The 22,164-nt window shown below is 48.5% G+C and overlaps 1 protein-coding gene across 5 annotated transcripts in view; it reads right to left on the reverse strand.

Moving 5' to 3' along the window:
- Window positions 1–829: 829 nt before the first annotated feature.
- Window positions 830–22,164, reverse strand: part of slc10a7 (solute carrier family 10 member 7) — a 31,886-nt gene continuing 10,551 nt past the window's right edge. The window contains exons 1-9 of one of the 5 annotated variants that reach the window (XM_056300121.1): window positions 20,450–21,719; window positions 19,957–19,995; window positions 16,446–16,481; window positions 16,143–16,226; window positions 14,705–14,870; window positions 14,572–14,623; window positions 14,006–14,079; window positions 13,528–13,673; window positions 830–3,174 (exon numbers count right to left, since the gene is read on the reverse strand). In XM_056300121.1, the coding sequence (XP_056156096.1) occupies window positions 3,142–3,174; window positions 13,528–13,673; window positions 14,006–14,079; window positions 14,572–14,623; window positions 14,705–14,870; window positions 16,143–16,226; window positions 16,446–16,481; window positions 19,957–19,995; window positions 20,450–20,746 (927 nt within the window). In that variant the 5' untranslated portion in view covers window positions 20,747–21,719 and the 3' untranslated portion in view covers window positions 830–3,141. Of the gene's footprint in view, window positions 3,175–4,831; window positions 4,884–13,527; window positions 13,674–14,005; window positions 14,080–14,571; window positions 14,624–14,704; window positions 14,871–16,142; window positions 16,227–16,445; window positions 16,482–19,956; window positions 19,996–20,449; window positions 21,744–22,164 lie in introns of those variants that run through there. The other 4 variants (XM_056300120.1, XM_056300119.1, XM_056300122.1 and 1 more) reach the window with 4 other exon arrangements.

Raw genomic sequence — 22,164 nt, forward strand, 5'->3', positions numbered from 1 at the left:
GCCTCGCCCAACACCGGTGTGGGAAGATGGCGGCGGCCTCGCCCAACACCGGTGTGGGAAGATGGCGGCGGCCTCGCCCAGTGCCGTCCATGCAGGGTCTTTGTCCATGTTTGATGGCTGGGAGAGCTGGCGCTGGATCAGCTGGGAGAGCCTGGTCTGCTGCGTCCTTTGGGCCCAGGGACCGCGGCCCTGACCGGAGCCGCGCACCAGGAAGTAGGTAGCATCCGAGCCCGTGTGACGGGGCGCGGGAGCGGGGCCGGCTAAGCTAACTGCTAGCCCACGCAGGCCGGCGGTCCTCCTGGCTGGCGTTGCTTCTCCTGGACAGGGGAATGTTTGGACTGTGTGTTAACTGTGTGTTGTTGTATGTTTTTGGTGGTGTTGTTTTGGGGAATTTTGGGTGTGTTTTTGTCTTTTGTGTCGCCCTCTTGCGGGCTGGGAGGAAACGGAATTTGGTTTTTTTGTGTACGCAAGTAGACAGAAATGGCAGTAAATAGTTCCTGAGTAGTTAACGAAGTAATAAGCATCAACTAAAGTTCATTAACGGTTAACTAACATGTCTAGTAATCATTTACTAAGCGTTCATCAGTTACTATCAGTACCTTAATTAACCTGTCGACCCTTGATAAATGTTAACAAGACACACTTAACATTTATTAATGCTTATTATTGTATTAACTAATGTTAATTAACGCAGCCTTACTGTGAGGTGTTACCTATTGCTGCATACTAGTGTAAATAAGGCTAAAAGAGGGCCCCTGGCTGTGACTACCACATATGGAAGAGTGCTGTGTAAATAAACCCCGTTAAAAAATCAGAAGTGCAGTTTTTGGTCCAGCAGCTGTGAGCTGCCTTTTATTCTCGTTCTCGACCACTCGGTGTCTCGACACAGAAAACAAAGACAGCTCACTTTTTTTTAATTATGAAAAAGTAGAAAACCACAAACCAGCACAACAGGCACTTCCTGTCTCTGTGACCACTTCACAATCTACTTCCTGAATCTACTTCCTGTTTGTCAGCCAGGTAGGACAACAAGGTGCGTTACAGCGGGCTGACACGAGTGGGGCTGTGCGTCACGTCAGCTGTGGAACTGTGGTGGGCGGCTGCCGAGCGCATGACGGCAGGAAGGAAGTGTCCGTGGGAGTGCGGCGGTCCTGGTACGGTTTACTGTACTGTCTCACAGCTCGTGTGTCGCACCTCCCCCTTCTGTCTGGCCACAGCAACACCGTACTCTCCTTGCTGCTCCTGCTAGCTTGTCTGGCAGTGATGGCTCAAGTCATTGGTCCAGATTCTCGCTGGCTGGAGGGGAAAATGACAGACAGGAAGTGGCACGGACGCTGGATTCCTGACTGAGGCGAGGAGCAGGCCAGGGTTGGAGTTTGTTTCGACCATCCTGTCCAGCATTTTTCCCTTCTGGTCACAAAATACATTCAATGTTTTGGTAACAGCAGAAAACTGAAAGGAGAAATTTCATTCACAATCAAATGAACCAAGATGACGGAATAATCCATCAGATTCATCGGCGAGTCTGTCACTTTCCTCACACTGGGTTCCCCCCACATACGTACCGCTCCCTAAACCGGCCTCTTCAACCACGGCGGCCACTTTAGTCAGGGTGAGGACACTGATTAGAACCCACTAGCAGCCAATCAAATGCTATGCTGGCTCTGTGTCCCGCCTCTCTGTGACATGTAACTTGTGCTGCAGCTGTCAATCAGCCATCTGAAACCGAGGCTGCATCTGTGGTCTTCCTGGTGGTTGGAGATGGACTGAGGCCGGCTTGTGGAGCGCGTGAGAGTGAACATACCGAACATCTCACTGCTCCAAATAAGGAGGACATGGATCTCAGGTTCAGCTTCGATAGCGGGTTCGGTTTTGGGATCGGTTCTGAGTTGATCAAATATCCAGATTCAATAAGCCTTGAGTTAATTGAACCTCTTATTGACCTTTGTCCTACAGCTGCCATCGGTTTCTGTGATGGAACAGCATTACAGTAAAACGTCATTAAATCTTACTGTGGATTCAACAGGTAATGATGTCATACGGGTACGATGATGTCATACAGGTACGATGATGTCATGTGTGTACGTCTACTCCCACACAGGCAGCGCGCTTAATTTTATTTACTTTTGACATCATGGTCGATTGGCAATAATGGACGTTTTTTTTTACAACCTACCAGAAGGGTTTGATAAGGGACTCGAATGGATTTGGTTTTAGATTCAATCAACAGATACGATACTGGATTCAGATTCAATTTAGATGCTATCGAAGCCAACCCCACGACAGACAGACAGTCTGAAGTTTGAGAACAGGAAAATGACGTCCGACAGGAAACCGGATGCTTCCAGTTTCCAAACCCCAGAACCTTCTGCTGAAGTGCCCTTTGGCCAAACACAGAATCCCTACCCGGGTAGGATCCTCTCTGTGAGAAGAGAAAAGATGCTGAAGCTGGTAGGGCCAATGGAACATCATATTAGACTTGTGTGTACTGGTCTTCCATCAAAACTTGGTCAAGAGACTCGAGACGGTCCCACTGTGTATACCTGCAGGGTCCGGAAGTCTGCCGTACTGTCAAACATCGCCCGCTTGTTAAAGAGCCAGCTAAATGGTCAATCTATAAAAGATGTGGAACACTTGGATTTGCCTTCCACAAACAGCGATTCTAACAGTTTAATCAATCACACAAGTGAGTTAAGGCCATCATTTCTGGCACTGGAAAATAGAGAAGACAATAAAATATATATATAAATGTATATGTATGCAGGCCCAGTAACACCACCCTCCCTGCCGGGCTGTGCTATATGTCAAACCCAGCACACCGTTCACCAGGTCACGCCCCTTCCTGTTGTGCGCCTCTCGCAGGAGGCTGTCGTGAGTTCAGTAAGAAAATAGAAAAGCACCTCTGCTGCGCTCGATAGAAAAGTAAACGGAGGACTTAAAAGAAGTTTCTCCATGTGGCATCTTGCCATCTGCCGAGGTCTCTCTTGGTCAGCTGTCATTAGGCACTTAGGATCGCTGTATCCTCCACCCGGGGGCGAGCGCACACACACACACACACACACACACACACACACACACACACACACACACACACACACACACACACACGCACACAGCGCTGATGAGCACATTCAGGCCTTCTCAGATAGGTTGGAGGACTGTCATTTTCACCGCCTAGAAAGAGACCGAGAGAGAGAGAGACAGAGAAAGTGAGAGAGCAAGAGAGACCGAGAGTGAGACAGAGAGAGAGAAAGCGAGAAACAGTGAGAGAAAGCGAGAGTGAAAGAGAGAGTGAGAGAGAGACAGAGAGAGACAGTGAGAGAAAGCGAGAGTGAGAGAAAGCGAGACAGAGGGAGTGAGAGAGACAGTGAGAGAGAATGACTGATAATGACCTCATTCTCTGGAAGAGAGGTGGAATTAGAAAGAGGACAACTCATTAGCATCACCATGACGACCAGGGCAGGAAATGAACTTTGAAATCAACAGGCACCAGTTGTTGGTACATCCCAAAATATACCAGCTGCTGTCATCGTTCAGCCTTACACCTACTCCGGCCAGACGTGCGGAGCAGCGCCCCCTGCTGACGGCTGGGTAGCTGGTAGACCGACAGATGAAGAGAAGAAGAGTGCGCACGTAACAAACAACTATAAACCAGCTGCTGGACGAAACACTAAAACCAAGATAAATGAAGGTTCCTGACATGCAGTTTATTCAGACATCCAAAAAGTGACGTTTTGAGCTACACACTCGTCTTCTGACTTGACAAAATAAACACAGTTGCCATCTCTAGATTCTAATGTGACATTTGAGGGGGGGCCTCAAGCTGCAAAATTCTTCTCTTTGAATGAAACGAAGATGGCAGCGCGAATTCACGTTCGCAGCGGCCTCACCCAGTACTGGCGTGGGAAGATGGTGGTGCAAACTTATATTTGCGGCGGCCTCACCCAGCACCGTCCATGCAGTGTCTTTGTCCACGTCTAAGTTTGTGTCTTCGTTTGATGGCTGGGGGAGCTGGCGCTAGATTGCTGGGGGAGCCTGGTCTGCTGCGTCCTGTGGACCCAGGGACCACGGCCCTGCCTGGAGCTGTGCCCGAAGAGGTAACACCGAGGGCGGTCTGACAGGAGGCGGAAACGGGCCAGGCTAAGCTAACGGCTAGCCCATGCAGACCGGCAGTTCCGATAACACCGAGGGCAGTCTGGCAGTGGCCTCGCCTAGCCTCGACTGTGCTCTTGGCGTCGTCGTGTGGAGTGCGGGGAGGTGTGTCGAGGGTGTCTGGCTGGGAGAGCTGGCGCTGGACCGGCTGGGGGAGCCTGGTCTGCTGTGTCCTGTGGGCCCAGGGAAGTCAAGTCAAGTCTGAAGAAGAGCATGGAGCTCAAAACATCACTTTTTGGTTGTCCGAATGAACTGCACATTAGGGAGCAACAGTGTGCGGACCTTTGCTTATCTTCAGTTTAGCTGGTAAGCTGCTCAGCAGACCAGTTTCCCCAACACCAGCAAACACCAGCAGTACAGGAGATAATAACACTAGCACTCTTCATCTGACGGCTGTTTAAAAGCATTTGACTGGAGATTGGAAGTAATTAACAAAATCTGTGGCACCTGCACAGAAGGACATTTCATACCCTGGTCATCACCACCATCACCATGATCAGGCCTGCCACCATCATCTGATTTCACCACACTACCACAGTTGATGAATTTTACCAATGACAGCAAAAAGCCAGTCTACCGGGAGCTGTTAGCAGGTGTATTAAAACACGATGATTTAAGAATCAGTTAAAGTGACCAGACTGAGACTTGAATCAGTTATTTCAGTCAGTTCTCTACTCACTCATGGTGGGCTGTAGTTTTGGAAAGCGGCCCTATTTCAACAACAGACTAGACTGCAGCAGAGGAAACAAGGGGGGGGGGTTTAGTATCAACACACAGCAACAGACTGGACAGGAAGAACAATTCTGGGTTTTTTTGTTTTTTTTACAACCTGGGTGTTATTTTCGTATTTTTTTCCATCATACATACTAGTTATGATGTTTTCACTGGGAATAATGAAGAAGGACAGGATTAGGAACGATTATATTAGAGGGACAGCTCAGGTTGGACGGTTTGGAGACAAAGCAAGAGAGGCAAGATTGAGATGGCTTGGACATGTGTGGAGGAGAGATGCTGGGTATACTGGGAGAAGGATGCTGAATATGGAGCTGCCAGGGAAGAGGAGAAGAGGAAGGCCAAAGAGGAGGTTTATGGATGTGGTGAGGGAGGACATGCAGGTGGCTGGTGTGACAGAGGAAGATGCAGAGGACAGGAAGAGATGGAAACGGATGATCCGCTGTGGCGCCCCCTAACAGGAGCAGCCGAAAGTAGTAGTAGTAGTAGATACTAGTTATGATGTTATTTTACTCCCCGGCTTCATTCGGTAGATGTTGGACATGGACCACAGCTGGACTCACTTTAAAGCAGGGTCTTATGGGACACCTGAACGGGGTCAGACATGTTTCATCAAGTCCAATTTAACCCGGTTATCTAAACCAGGTATTTGGAAGTGAATGTTAAAAGTGATGATGTGAGATGTCTGCTTCCGCTTCCGGTGTGGGAAGATGGCAGCGCGAATTCACATTTGCAGCAGCCTCACCCAGTACCGTCCATGCAGTGTCTTTGTCCATGTCTGCTTCTAAGTTTTGTCTTCGTTTGATGGCTGGGAGAGCCGGCGCTGGATCGGCTGGGAGAGCTTGGTCTGCTGCGTCCTGTGGACCCAGGAAGGAAACACCAAGGGCAGTCTGACAGGTCAGGCTAAGCTAATTGCTAGCCCATGCAGACTGGCACTTCCGATAACACCGAGGGCCGTCTGGTGGTGGCCTCACCTGGCGTTGACTGTGGTGTTTTTGATCTCGTTGTGTGGAGTGCGGGGAGGTGTGTCGAGGGGGTTTGGCTGGGAGAGCTGGCGCTGGATTGGCTGGGAGAGCTTGGTCTGCTGCATTCTGTGGGCCCAAAGACCACAGCCCCTGCCTGGAGCTGTGCCCGAAGAGGAAACACCTAGGGCGGTTTGACAGGATGCGGAGGCGGGGCAGGCTAAGCTACCTGCTAGCCCATGCAGCAGTTCCGACAGTCATCCTGGCTGGTGTTCGTTCCCTTGGACAGTGATATTTTTGTTTGGTTTGGGTATGTGTGTTAGTTTGGGTATGTGTGTTAGTTTGGGTATGTGTGTTAGTTTGGGTATGTGTGTTAGTTTGGATATGTGTGTTAGTTTGGGTATGTGTGTTAGTTTGGATATGTGTGTTAGTTTGGGTATGTGTGTTAGTTTGGGTATGTGTGTTAGTTTGGATATGTGTGTTAGTTTGGGTACGTGTGTTAGTGTGGGTGTGTGTGTTAGTTTGGGTATGTGTGTTAGTCTGGGTATGTGTGTTAGTTTGGGTATGTGTGTTAGTCTGGGTATGTGTGTTAGTCTGGGTATATGTTTTAGTTTGGGTATGTATGTTAGTTTGGGTATATGTGTTAGTTTGGGTATGTGTGTTAGTCTGGGTAAATGTGTTAGTCTGGGTATGTGTGTTAGTCTGGGTATGTGTGTTAGTTTGGGTCGGTGTTAGTTTGGGTATGTGTGTTAGTTTGGGTATGTGTGTTAGTTTGGGTATGTGTGTTAGTTTGGGTATATGTGTTAGTCTGGGTATGTGTGTTAGTCTGGGTATGTGTGTTAGTCAGGGCATGTTTGTTAGTTTGGGTACGTGTGTTAGTCTGGGTACGTGTGTGTTAGTTTGGGTATATGTGTTAGTCTGGGTATATGTGTTAGTCTGGGTATATGTGTTAGTCTGGGTATATGTATTAGTCTGGGTATGTGTGTTAGTCTGGGCATGTGTGTTAGTTTGGGTATGTGTGTTAGTCTGGGCATGTGTGTTAGTTTGGGTATGTGTGTTAGTCTGGGTATATGTGTTAGTCTGGGTATGTGTGTTAGTCTGGGCATGTGTGTTAGTTTGGGTACGTGTGTTAGTCTGGGTATGTGTGTTAGTCTGGGTAAATGTGTTAGTCTGGGTACGTGTGTGTTAGTTTGGGTATATGTGTTAGTCTGGGTATATGTGTTAGTCTGGGTATATGTGTTAGTCTGGGTATATGTATTAGTCTGGGTATGTGTGTTAGTCTGGGCATGTGTGTTAGTTTGGGTATGTGTGTTAGTCTGGGCATGTGTGTTAGTTTGGGTATGTGTGTTAGTCTGGGTATATGTGTTAGTCTGGGTATGTGTGTTAGTCTGGGCATGTGTGTTAGTTTGGGTACGTGTGTTAGTCTGGGTATGTGTGTTAGTTTGGGTATATGTGTTAGTTTGGGTATGTGTGTTAGTCTGGGTAAATGTGTTAGTCTGGGTATGTGTGTTAGTTTGGGTATATGTGTTAGTTTGGGTATATGTGTTAGTTTGGGTATGTGTGTTAGTCTGGGTATGTGTGTTAGTCTGGGTATGTGTGTTATCTGATTCTAGCTGTAGCTGTTTTTTAGCTAGTGTGTCCTTAAATATTTCTTGTTGCCTAGCTGTTTAGACTTAGTTATCCTTTTAGCTTATAAATATATTCCTTGGTAACTTGCTGTGTGCAGTTTTAATAGTATTGTGTGAGGTTTGATAGAGTTTCACATAAGTGACCAGTTTCTGGGCAATAATCCTAGTTTCAGTGTACCTCTTTGGCCAATTGGGTGTTAAGTGGCCAGGGTGTGGCCTGCACTCCTGGCAGACAATTAGCAATCACTGTTCTTTAAATCACTGCTGCTACTTGGAAGCGTCAGGTAAACAAGCTGAGGGCAACAGGTCTAGGTTGAACGAAGGCTATAGTGAACAAAGGCAAGCGCGTCTTTTTCAAGCCAAGACTTCGTCAAGCACGGACTGCTCTTTTTAGATCCGGTCAGTCATCTGTATTTTGTGTACCTAGTATAGACTATGTGTTTCCTTCGCATTCCTGTCCTTTCCTCTTCCCAGGGCTGGCATAGACATTGGGTCACTCCTAGGTGCTGTGACCCTACCAATCTCATCTATCCCATTCTCTCCACTCTCGTTGACCAAGTGGTGACGGGAGGGCTCTGGAATTGCCAGTCCGCGGTGCCGAAAGCTGAGTTTATCTCAGGCTGAGCATCCTTGCTCTCCCTCAACTTTCTTGCTCTAACTGAGACCTTGATCATGCCAGAAAACACTACCACACGCGCAGCTCTGTCTGATGTGTACTCTTTCTCACACTCCCAGAGCTGGGAGGCAGGGTGATGGTACTGGCCTGCTAATCTCCTTGAAATGGAAATACTCTCTTGTTTCCATTCCACAATTTTCTCCGCCCTCTTTTGAATTTCATGCTGTTACTGTCTCTTATCCAGTCAAACTCGCCATCCTGGTTGTGTACCGCCCACCAGGCCCCCTTGGTGAGTTTCTGGAGGAGCTTGACACACTTGTCTCGCACTTCCCTGTTGATGACTCTGCACTTATCCTTCTCGGTGACTTCAACATCCACACTGACAAGCTAGATCCTCTTCTCTCTTTCCTCTCCTCCTTTGACCTTCACCTCTCACCCTCTCCTCCTACCCACAAGGCCAGCAACCAGCTGGACCTTATCTTTACTAGACACGGTCCTATTCCCAATCTCTCTGTTACTCCCCTCCAGCTCTCTGACCACTATTTCATGTTCTACTCTCTCCCCCTACCCACATGGTTTCCACCAGTAGACACCTCCGCTCTCTCTCCGCCACTGATCTTTCTTCCTCTGTTACCTCTATCCTCCCTAAACCTGAATCTTTCTCTCTCCTACCCCCTGACACTGCTACTGATCTTCTTCTCTCTACCCTCTCCTCTTCTCTGGACTATCTCTGTCCCCTCACCTCCAGGCCTGCACGCCCAACTCCACCTGCCCCTTGGCTGACCGACTCAGTACGTACTGACAGACAGAGACTGAGAACGGCAGAGCGCAAATGGAGAGAAGGCAAACTCCCAGAGGACCTTCTCAACTTCCAATCTCTTCTTTCCACTTTCTCCTCCTCCTTGTCTGCTGCCAAGGCTGCCTTCTATCGCTCTAAAATCCTATCCTCTGCCTCCAATCCTAAGAAACTCTTTGAAACCTTCTCTACACTTCTTCAACCCCCACCTCCTCCTTCTACTTCCTATCTTCTCCCTGATGACTTCGCTAACTTCTTTGACAAGAACGTAAACGACATCAGATCCTCCTTTTCTCACCACCCGGTTAGTGCTGCTAGCATTACCGCACCCTCCCTCACCTCTCCACGTCCCACCCTATCCCACCTCGCTCCCCTCTCCCCCGATGAGGTTCTAAACCTCATCATATCCAGTCGCCCCACCACATGCTCCCTTGACCCGGTCCCCTCCCCTCTTCTTCAGTCTATAGCACCTGAACTCCTTCCCTATCTAACCCACCTCATCAACACCTCCCTCCATACGGCATGCTTTCCATCTGCCTTCAAGACTGCTAGAGTCACCCCCCTTCTCAAGAAACCATCACTTAACTCCTCTGACGTCAAAAACTACAGACCAGTTTCCCTTCTACCCTTTCTATCCAAAACTTTCGAACATGCTGTCTTTAAGCAACTTTCTTTGTACCTCCACCAGAACAACCTCCTGGACCCCAACCAGTCTGGGTTCAGGGTGGGTCACTCGACAGAGACGGCCCTCCTTGCAGTGACAGAATCGCTGCACTCTGCGAGAGCAAACTCTCTTTCCTCTGTCCTGATACTTCTGGACCTGTCAGCTGCGTTCGACACAGTGAACCACCAGATCCTCCTCTCTACCCTCGAGGGGCTGGGTGTCACAGGCTCTGCACTCTCAATGTTTGCAACCTACCTGACGGGTCGCTCCTACCAGGTAACATGGAGGGGATCTGTGTCGGAGCCTTGTAGACTGACTACAGGCATTCCACAGGGTTCGATTCTAGGTCCTCTCTTTTTCTCCCTGTACACGACATCCCTAGGTTCTGTTATTCACTTGCATGACTTCTCTTACCATTGTTATGCCGATGACACCCAGCTGATCTTGTCCTTTCCCCTCTCTGACACACAAGTAGAGACACGTATTGCTGCGTGCTTGACTGACATCTCGGGAGTGGATGGCAACACACCACCTGAAGCTCAATCTGGACAAGACAGAGCTGATGTTCCTACCAGGGAAAGGTTGCCCGCACCGAGACCTGGCCATCACCATGACAACACCGTGGTGACGCCAACTCGGACTGCGAGGAATCTGGGTGTGATCCTGGACGACCAACTGTCGTTTGCTGCAAACGTTGCATCGGTTGCTTGCTCCTGCAGATTTCTCCTCTATAACATCAGGAGGATTCGCCCATTCCTCAACAACAAGACGGCACAGGTGCTCATCCAGGCTCTGGTCATCTCCCGGCTGGACTACAGCAACTCCCTCCTTGCTGGTGCCCCGGCATCGGCCATCAGACCTCTGGAGCTTGTTCAGAAAGCTGCAGCTTGTCTGGTGTTCAACCACCCTAAGTTCTCCCACACAACTCCCCTTCTCATGTCCCTACACTGGCTCCCAGGAGCTGCTCACATCCAGTTTAAGACTCTGGTGCTAGCCAACAGGGCAGTGAAAGGAACAGCTCCTTCTTATCTCCAGGCCATGGTCAAGCCCTACACCCCCGCCCCACCACTTCGCTCTGCTGCCTCGGGACGCCCCGTCGCTCAGAGGCCCCTGCTGCCGATCGACCCGGTCACGGCTCTTTTCTGTCCTGGCCCCACAGTGGTGGATGAACTCCCCACTGATGTCAGGACAGCGGAGTCGCTGCCCATCTTTCGGCGCAGGTTGAAAACTCACCTCTTTAAAAACTACTACCCTGTTACTTGTTCTTAGCACTTATTGTATTCACTCATTTAAAAAAAAAAATCTCTTTCTTGCACTTTTACTTTAGCACTGGTTTTGCTCTTAGATGTTTGTTTAGATACACTTATGACCTCTGATGACTAGTAGTTCTCCTGATTGCCTATGTTAAATGCACTTGTTGTAAGTCGCTTTGGATAAAAGAGTCGGCTAAATGATTGTAATGTGTTAGTCTGGATATGTCTGTTAGTTTGGTTATGTGTGTTAGTTTGGATATGTCTGTTAGTTTGGGTATGTGTGTTCTTGTAGTTTTTGGATGTGTTTTTGTCTTTGTGTTGCACTGCTGTGGGCTGGGGGAAACGACAAAGTGTTCCTGATTCCTGGTGTCCAGTATGATCCATGGTGGAGGACATGGCTGATCTACTTCCTGGTTCAGCCTGCAGGAAGTAGCAGCCTATACTTACCGTAGGTAGTAGTCACTTCCATAAACTAGCCGGCCAGCACCATAGAGAAGTCATAGATAATGGACAGTCATGGACACAATCTGACTGAGACACTAGGGGGCGCTGTTGTTTAAAGACTGCTGTTCAGGTGCCCCATAAGACACCGCTGTAAAGCTGAGTCCAGCGGTGGTCCATGTCCCACATCTACTGAATGAAGCCGGGGAGTAAAGAGACATCATAACTGATAAGTATGATGGAGAACACTATGAAGATAACACCCAGGTTGTAAAAACACAGAATGATCCTTTATTACTGGAATGCAGCCTGGGAGTGCATGCATGCCTCGGTGTGTGTTCAGTGTATATGTCTGTTTGTGTGTATACATAAGTACGTACACACTATATGGCCAAATGTATGTGGACACCCTTTTAATTAGTGGGTTCGGCTATTTCATCCTCATCTCTTACTGGGAGATTTGCACCGTTCAAAAAAAAAATCCTAAATTGGGGCGTCCGGGTAGCATAGCGGGGCACCTGTTCGGGGGGGGGGGGGGGCTGGCGGGGAATAGCGTGATCCTCCCACGCGCTACATGCCCCTGGTGAAACTCCTCACTGTCAGGTGAAAAGAAGTGGCTGGTGACTCCACATGTATGGGAGGAGGCATGTGGTAGTCTGCAGCCCTCCCCGGATCAGCAGAGGGGGTGGAGCAGAGACCGGGACGGCTCGGGAGAGTGGGGTAATTAGCTGGACACAATTGGAGAGAAAAGGAGGAAAAATCCAAAAGGAAAAAAAAGTGAATGTTTCTTGTTGGCGTCACTGTTTAATTTACAAAATGTAGGACACGGACCAGATCAATATATACTGTACTGAACATTCAATTTAAGATCATTTAAGGCTTTTAGGCTTTTCAACAGCTGCCGTCACCACGACAACCATGGACGGACTTGGCTGACAGTCACCAGAACACAGCCGCTGACACATCTGCAAGAAAGCAGTCGTGTTGTTACTGCAGACAAACCGTCTCCAGCTCAGACAAACTTGCTGGGGGTTTAGTCCAATCAAATTGCAGCTCATTTGTAAACAGCCTCTCAGAGGTTGGCCCCGCCAACAGTAGTCAACGCTTCACTGGCCATATTTCAGACCTTTCTGATGAGAACCGATTGTTGATATTGGGTGAGACAAACATGATGCATCTCTCGCGAGTAGTCGACTGCTTGACTACTTTTTGGGAGTACTACTAAAATGCAGCAGTCATCAGTGCCCTACACGTTGTGACCTCATCGACAGGAATTCCACCAGCCAACATATAATGCAAAATTCCCATCCATCCATTCATTATCCAAACTGCTTATCCTGCTCTCAGGGTCGCGGGGATGCTGGAGCCTATCCCAGCAGTCACTAGGCGGCAGGCGGGGAGACACCCTGGACAGGCTACCAGACCATCACAGGGCCTACACATATATAAGGACAATTTAGTACAGCCGAGTCACCTGACCTACATGTCTCTGGACTGTGGGAGGAAACCCATGCACACACGGGGAGAACATGCAAACTCCACACAGGACAACCTGGGACAACTCCTAAGGTTGGACTACCCCGGGGCTCGAACCCAGGACCTTCTTGCTGTGAGGCGACCGTGCTAACCACTGCGCCACTGTGCCGCCTAGTGCAAAAGTCCATGCCAGATATTTCAGAAGGCGGTGAGTTAAGAGTACGGGGCTGCAGGCCGTTGAAAACTGAGGAGAAATCAACAAAGCATAAGCGCACATGCGTCTACTCGCCCTCCAGGTGCCCAACAACAAAATCCAGCAATGCTGCTGTGGCATCCTCTACGCCCTTCCTTGCTTGATACATGAACCGGAGTGGGTCGATTATGCTCCGTGTCATAGCCAGTACGCGTTGCTTCAACATTCGTTCAAAACCTGACATAACTAACAAGGCGAGTGCCACGCGGTGACAAAACAGTCAACACCTTTGGTGATGGAACCTTGGCCCCTGGGAAGACTGTGGATTTCTATTACTATTGTTTTTATTCTGTGATGAAGAGAGCTGGAAAGTAAATGTGAAGATGCCACACAAGAACAAAGCAGCTTTTAAGCAGTCGAGCCCATGACTTTTATAGCAGCAAAGGAGAAGCAACTCCATATTAATGTCCATGGTTTACAATGAGATGTTCAACAAGCACCTGAACGTCTACATACATTTGGCAACACACACACACACACACACACACACGAGTGCATGCGTGTGTGTGTGTGTGTGTGTGTGTGTGTATTTTTGTATGCGTGTGTGTTCCTACCTTCTGTTTGCTGGTCATCCACGACCGTATGGTGGGAACCAGTACTGATCCCAGTAGGATCTGGGCTGGATGGTATATCAACAGAGGAACCGAGATCAGAGACAGATGCTCATATCCCTCAAACACTATCTTTAACATGGGGATACCTGGGAGAGAGAGACAGAGAGAGAGAGACAGACAGACAGACAGACAGACAGACAGAGAGAGCGAGAGAGACAGACAGAGGCAGAGACAGACGGACAGAGAGCGAGAGAGAGACGGACAAACAGACAGACAGAGACAGAGAGAGCGAGAGAGACAGAGAGAGAGAGAGACAGAGAGAGAGAGAGACAGAGAGATTATAGCTAACATTTGAACATGTGAGGAACGGATAAACTACGCAAAGAACAAAAGGGACCCAACCAAGGAGTGTGTGTGTGTGTGTGTGTGTGTGTGTGTGTGTGTGTGTGTGTGTGTGTGTGTGTGTGTGTGTGTGTACCCAGCGTTAGCGACTTGTGTGTTGAACAGAACATGATGGCCACAGTGTCAGAAGGGGTGAATCCAGATCCTGCCCTACAGAACAACACACATATACAAAGTCACATCATCCACAAACATACAGATCAGATTCACACATTCTCCACCATCTTCAAGCGACCCACGACCCCCCGTGCACGACCCCCGTGCCATCACTTCCTGGGAACGCCGGTAACACCCGGTGGCATCTCTGGGTTGGATAAATGACTGTTATAAAGTTAGTTTTACATTTAAGACAATGCAAGACCATCATAAAGTCACAGAATTATTGGTTTGCTCTGTTGTCAGGGTGCCATGACCTCTGACCTGCTCACATGAATTCCCTCACAATGTTGGTGATCCAAGACCTGAAGCTTGCTCTACGGTAGGTCTTTCTGTAAGTCTCTCTGGACAAACAAACATTTGATATACGACAAGAATTGTCGTATAAAACGAATCAGGTGAGTAGTACCAACATCAGGCGAGGAGGAAAGGTAGGAAGGAGATGGGAGAGGAGATGACCAGAGGAGCGGAGAGGGGGAGACTCACCGTGTAGAGAAGAGGAACATGAGCAGCATAAAGCTGAGCTGGATGGAGAAGACTGTGGAGGAAAAGACAAGTGTGTCATTATCACCTCACGTTCTGCGTGTCCTCCAAACCAAATGGGTTGTCCAGTACGTACTGATGAGGACGACCAGCACCAGGCTGGTCTGGTCCAGCTCCATGTTTGGGTTGCTGAAGGTGTCACAGAAGGTGGTGTAGATTATCATCAGTAGGACGGCGCTGCTGACCGCCCCGAAAGGAGGCTTCCGCCGCTCCAGACACTCCCGCAGGAAACCACGGCACACCTGGAGCCACGCACACACACACCAGTCATTAAACAAAGACCGAATATAGACACATCCACCAACAAATATAAACACATGCAAACTCATACGGTCTCATCCTCCATCTCTCTCACACACAAATTCTGTACATGTTTAGATGTATAGTATATCATGCTTAAAGGATCATTCCATTTTTTTTACAACCTGGGTGTTATCTTCATAGTGTTCTTCATCATACATATCGGTTATGATGTCATTTTACTCCCCAGCTTCATTCAGTAGATGTTGGACATGGACCACCACTGGACTCAGCTTTACAGCGGTGTCTTGTGGGATACCCGAACAGGAGTCTTTAAACAACAGCACCCCCTAGTGTGTCAGTCAGATTGTGTCCATGACTGTCCATTATCTATGACTTCTCTATTGTGCTGGCCAGCTAGTTCATGGATGTTACTACTACCTACGGTAAGTATAGACTGCTACTTCCTGCAGGCTGAACCAGGGAGTAGATCAGCCATGTCCTCCACCATGGATCATACTGGACATCTCACATCATCACTTTTAACTTTCACTTCCAAATACCGCGGAACGGTAGCATGGTGGCACAGTGGCGCAGTGGTTAGCGCGGCTTCCTCACAGCATGAAGGTCCTGGGTTTGAGCCCCGGAGTAGTCCAACCCTGGGGGTCGTCCCGGGTCATCCTCTGTGTGGAGTTTGCATGTTCTCCCCGTGTCTGCGTGGGTTTCCTCTGGGGGCTCCGGTTTCCTCCCACAGTCCAAAGACATGTAGGTCAGGTGAATCGGCTGTACTAAATTGTCCCTAGGTGTGAATGTGTGTGTGTGTGTGTTTGTGGGCCCTGTGTGGTGGCCTGGCAGCCTGTCCAGGGTGTCTCCCCGCCTGCCGCCCAGTGACTGCTGGGATAGGCTCCAGCATCCCCACGACCCTGTGTAGGATAAGCAGTTTGGATAATGGATGGATGGACTTCCAAATACCTGGTTTAGATAACTGGGTTAAATTGGACTTGGTGAAACATGTCTGACCCTGTTCAGGTGTCCCACAAGACACCGCTGTAAAGCTGAGTCCAGCAGTGGTCCATGTCCAACATCTACTGAATGAAGCCAGGGAGTAAAATGACATCACAACTGATCTGTATGATGGAAAACACTATGAAGATAACACCCAGGATGTAAAAACACAAATATTCTTTTATTAACAACACCTATTAACATACTATAATCAATATAGTGATGCATGCACATCAAGATGAGCACACACACCACACACACACACACACCTGTCCCAGCATGAGAGGAACCACCACGGTCATGAAGAGCTGAGAGAATATTGAGGAGAAAGGAACGGAGGAGGAGGAGCCCAGCTGGAGGAAAGGAAGAGGAGGTTCATTACAACCACCGGCAGATTAAACTGTACAGTTGTAAAATAGTCTAACTACTTTGTGCAGAGTGGTTAGAGTGTGTGTCCTGTGTGTGTATGAGACACATCTTTCTGTTGTTATGAATTCACAGAAGAAGTGAGACATACAGGCGCATGTTGTTGTCATGACTACTGTGACACATCGAGACATCATGTGACTTACAAAGAGTAGCAGCAGCACTGGTGTCACTACAATACCCTGAGAGAGAGAGAGACAGACAGACAGAGCGAGAGGGAAGTGAGGGATGGAGAGACAGAGAAGTGAGGGGAGTGAGGGAGGGATGGATGGATGGATGGATGGATGGATGGATGGATGGATGGATGGATGGATGGATGGATGGATGAAGAGAGAGACAGAGACAGAAGTGAGGGATGGAGAGAGACAGAGACAGAAGTGAGGGATGGAGAGAGAGACAGAGAAAGAGAGAAAAGACAGAGAGAAAGAGAGATTTTGATTGATTTGATTTTAAAAAGGTACATTTATTCGGAATACATTACAGTCCAACAGCTGATACTCAAACACAATCCTCTTGTTATCATCCAGCTCATACAAAAAAAAAAGTGTCAGGAAAAAAAGACCACTGGGTGGTCTAAACAAGCATTTGCAAAAGCAGAAATTCAAAATAAAATAGCCCAACATAAACACAATTTCGCCTCAGGGGGTTTGCAGGAACACAACATCCTGTCCTTAGACCCTCGCATCGGATGAGGAACAACTCCCTAAAAACCCTTTAACAGGGAGAAAACTAGGAAGAAACCTCAGGGAGAGCACCAGAGGAGGATCTCTCTCCCAAGATGGACAACGTGCAATGGATGTTGAGTTTACACAATTTACAAACCAAAGAAATCAAATGAAACAAAGCCAGTAATACAGCCAGGACTTTCCCTCATTACACAAATGAAAGAAAAACAGATCTTCATCAACTCCCACTATGCACAACACCACCCCCAGTTCTGGAAAAAAGGCCACTTCTGTGTAGAAGCTCTGCTCTGTAGGGTGGTGTTCGTGGTGGAAACCAGTTTCTGGAGAGCACCAGTGGTGGACATCCAGCCTGGCTCCATGAATCAGTGGCTCCTACAGCAGCAATAAGAGGAAGCTCGCCCAGTGCAACACACTCGTCAACCAAATTCATCTTAAGCATCATCAAAAAGTTGCAATTTCACTTTCTGTACAAGTTGTATCAGTCTGGAGAGTCCCTGGTCAGTAAATGTGTTCACCTCCAAATCTCCTGTGTTTTTCATAACACGTCTGACTGAGTCAACAAAAAGCTGCACGTCTGGAAAGTAATTTTCCACCTTGACTGCCCTCCAACCCTTGGTGTCCTGTAAAAACTTCCTGATTTTCAGGAAAGCATAGCTCCCTTCAGTGTCCACCTGTGTACGAGGAGTGGACACTAACTCACAGTCACTTTCTCCTGTGTCCTCCTCAGATGAAGAAGAGGAGGATGGCTTTTTACCTTTTGAAACCCTCTTTGCTTTTAAATCGTCCCGTCTACCCTCTGTGGGCTTGCTTTTAATTGACTTTTTAAATTTTATTTCCTCAACATCCAACAGCATCCCTTCCTCTTCCTCAAGTACAGACTCTGCCACTCTACCAGCAGTCTGCTGTATTTGCTTCTTCCCACCACAAGTCACATCTCGCCCAGCCAGTTTGCTACACGCCCCGTTCTCAGTTTTCATTTCCATCAGCTGTTCAAGTTCTGTCACCTTCTCATCGTGATCACCTTTTTTAACCTGCTCAACCTGCCCACCTCCCTCTCCTGCCTGCTCAGTCTGTCCGTTGTCCTTATGTTGTCCAGCCTCGGTCTCGTTCTGTGTCACCACCTGGTCTGTTTCTCCTGCCCCTCGCTCCCCGGCCTCCTGTCTGCCCTGTGCCGACTCGGCATCGAGAGACGAAGGCGACCCTTGAGGATCAGACCTACCCTCATCCCTGTCAGGACAAGACCTTAATAAAGGCCCGTCAGACTCACGGCCAAAACATTTCATCATACCGGATGTAACAAACACAATGTAGTCAAACTCGTCGATCCTGAACTTCAGCTTCAGATCCAAACCCTCCGCATTATCTGTCAGAGTCATGAAGCCTTGTCTCCTATGGGACACAACGTGTCTCAAGTGAGGAGACTGGCAACTGGAAGAGACCATCTTTATCGGGGACACTAACTGTCCGTATCTTGTAAGCTCCTTCTCTAAAGCGGCATGTCTCATGAACGGGGGAGCATTAGAAATGGTGAGTCTCGGCAGAATGGGAGTCAACGTGTCCTTCATCACCACACCGCTGTCCACCTCCTGGTTGGCTTTATCACCACTATCGATAAACATGACCACAGCACTGTTCATCCTGCATGCTGGTTTGATGCTTCCATATCCCGGTTGTTCACCCACCGCGAGGCAGCGCTCCTCCACCCAGCATGTGACCACCGGAGCCACTTTAATCACATGCCGGCGTGTCAACTTTTCAAACGCCGTCCCTCCACCTCCCACAGCGGCCATACTGCCCCGCTGAGGGCGGTAGCACCACTACCGAAAAAAAAAACCCCAACTCCATTCACTCCACACAACTGTCACCGAAAAAACGGACTAAAAGACAACAAAAAAGCACATGAAAAAGGACAAGACGGACAGAAAAATAGAAAAAAAAGCTTGTTTTAGAAACTCGTTTATACCGAAGCAACACGCTGCTACTCCGTCCTCACTCACACTTCTGCTCCGCTTTGAGAGAGAGCGAGAGAGGAGTGAGGGATGGAGAGACACAGAAGTGAGGGATGGAAAGACAGAGAAATGAGGGATGGAGAGAGAGAGAGAGAAGTGAGGGATGGAAAGGGAAGGGAAGTGAGGGATGGAGAGTGAGAGAGAGAGACAGAGAAGTGAGGGAAGTGAGGAATGGAGAGAGAGAAGACAAAGACAGAGAGAGAGAGAGACAGGGGTGAGGAATGGGGAGCGAGAGAGGGCAAGAGAGGGAAGTGAGGAATGGAGAGAGAGGGGGAAGTGAGGGATGGAAAGGGAAGTGAGGGATGGAGAGAGATAGAGAGACAGAAGTGAGGGATGGGGAGAGAGAGCGAGAAAGGGAAATGAGGAATGGAAAGGGAAGTGAGGGATGGAGAGAAAGAGAGAGACAGAAGTGAGGAATGGTGAGAGAGGGGGAAGTGAGGGATGGAAAGGGAAGTGAGGGATGGAGAGAGAGAGAGAGAGACAGAAGTGAGAGATGGGGAGCGAGAAAGAGAGAGAGAGAGAAAGAAGTGAGGAATGGTGAGAGACAGAGGGAAGTGAGGAATGGAGAGAGAGGGGGAAGTGAGGGATGGAAAGGGAAGTGAGGGATGGAGAGAGAGAGACAGAAGTGAGGGATAGGGAGAGAGAGCGAGAAAGGGGAATGAGGAATGGGGAGAGGGGGAAGTGAGGGATGGAAAGGGAAGTGAGGGATGGAGAGAAAGAGAGAGACAGGAGTGAGGGAAGTGAGAGATGGGGAGAGAGAAAGAGAGAGAGAGGGAAGTGAGGAATGGTGAGAGAGAGGGAAGTGAGGAATGGTGAGAGAGAGAGGGAAGTGAGGGATGGCGAGAGACACACACACACACACACAAAATGATTTTTCTTTTTGTGTATTCACGTGTGTCTATTTGCCTTTCACAAAAACACAGGCTGTTGTACACACAGAGAGAAACACAGACAGATCTTACCAGAAAGCTTCCAAAAGCTGAGTTAAAGATGGCAGCAGCCTGAAAGACAAATTATACCACAATCTATGTCACAATCACAATCATGTGTATTGGCCATGTAGGTTTGCACATACATGGAATGTGACTCTGGTTTCGTGGCTCTCTCAGTGTACTTAACATACAATAACAACACTACAACACAACAATCTTCACATATATATACAAGGACTGACTCATACAGGTGAAATAAGAGGTGATAAAGTGCAGTGGTGTAGAGAATATATCAGAGATGCTGAAATACATGTTAGCAGCTTACTGACATACATGTCTGAGGTAGATGGACATAACAGAACGTACCAGTATACATACAATGTACAGTATATACTGTACAGTACAGTATATACAACATGGTTGGTTTATTGACAGTGTTAAGAGTTCATTTGAATGACAGCCTGCAGAAAGAAACTGTTTTTATATCTGGTTGTTTTGGGGTACAGTGTTCTGTAGTGCCTACCAGAGGGGAGGAGTTGGAACAGGTTGTGACCAGGGTGTGATGGGTCTGCAGTGATGCTGCCTGTCCGTTTCCTGATTCTGGAGATGTATACAAGTCCTGAATGGAGGGCAGGTTGGCACCAGTGATTTTCTCTACAGACCTAACTGTCCGTTGTGGTCTGTCCCTGTCCTGTTTGGTGGCCGATCCAGACCAGACAGTAATGGATGTGCAGAGGCCAGACTGGATTATTGCAGTGTAGAACTGAATCAACAGTTCCTGAAGCAGGTTGAACTTCCTGAGCTGGTGGAGAAAGTACATCCTCTGCTGGGCCTTTTTGATGATTGTGTCTATGTTGGATGCCCACCTGAGGTCCTGGGAGATTGTGGAACCCAGAAATCTGTAGGTTTTCACCACAGACACCGTGCTGTTGAATATGGTGGGGTGGGGTGGGGGTTGGGGGGCTCCTCCTGAAGTCTACTGTCATCGCCACTGTTTTGAGCATGTTCAGCTCCAGGTTGTTATGGCCGCACCAGAGGGCCAGCTGATCAACCTCTCATCTATATGCAGACTCGCCACCATCCCAGATAAGGCCAATGATGGTTGTGTCGTCCACAGACTTCAGGAGTTTAACAGACAGGTCACCTGAGGTGCAGTCATTTGTGTAGAGGGAGAAGAGTAGAGGGGAGAGAACACATCCCTGGGGGGCACCAGTGCTGACTGTCCTGGTGCTGGATGTGATTTTCCCCCAGCCTCACCACCTGCCTGTCTGTCAGGAAGTTTCTAATCCACTGGCAGACGGGGGCTGGTACAGTAAGCTGGGTGAGGTTGGAGTGGAGGATATCTGGGATGATGGTGTTGAATACTGAGCTGAAATCCACAAACAGGACACTTGCCTATGACCCTGGGGAGTCGAGGTGTTGGAAGATGTAGCGCAATCCCATGTTAACGGCATCATGCACTGACCTGTTTGCTCAGTAGGCAAACTGCAGGGGGTCGAGCATGGGGCCCTGTGATTTCCTTCAGGTGGGCCTGCACCAGTCTCTCGAAGGATTTCATGACCATAGATGTTAGGGCAACTGGCCTGTAGTGAGTTAATCCTGTGATACGGGGTTTCTTGGGGACCGGGACGATAGTGGAGCTCTTGAAGCAGGAGGGGACTTCACACAGCTCCCGTGATCTGTTGAAGATCAGTGTGAAAATGGAGGCCAGCTGGTCAGCACAGACTTTCAGACAAGAGGGTGACACGCCATCCAGGCCCGGTGCCTTCCTGGTCTTCTGTCTCTGGAAGAGCTGGCACACGTCCTCAACACAGATCCTGAGTGCGGGTGGGTTCATGTACTGGGTGATCGGTGTATAAATTAAAACATGGGCACAGTAGGTAACTACTATACCATGTTTTACATGAAATCACAGTATTTCATTCAGTATGTGTGTAATGTGTGTCTAATGTCTGTAGTGCTGGGTAAAATGAAAATACTATCACACTAATCACAGGAAATTACATATATATCACCATTCCTGCTTCCATGTGATAACAGTTTAAGAATCCATCTGAGGTTCATCCCCACTGAGCTGTTTGGTAACGTAAAGTATAACATCAAACCAAAACTAGTGTTTACATAATACTCCCTCAAATATTTCACACCTCATTTGGGGGGAAATGTTAGGTCACAGACTCTCATTACCACGGATTCAGACACAAAACCATGTAGCTGAATACCTGATATACAGTTCTG

This window comes from Lampris incognitus, chromosome 20 (genome assembly GCF_029633865.1).
Source record: "Lampris incognitus isolate fLamInc1 chromosome 20, fLamInc1.hap2, whole genome shotgun sequence".
In the NCBI taxonomy this organism is placed as follows: Eukaryota; Metazoa; Chordata; class Actinopteri; order Lampriformes; family Lampridae; genus Lampris; species Lampris incognitus.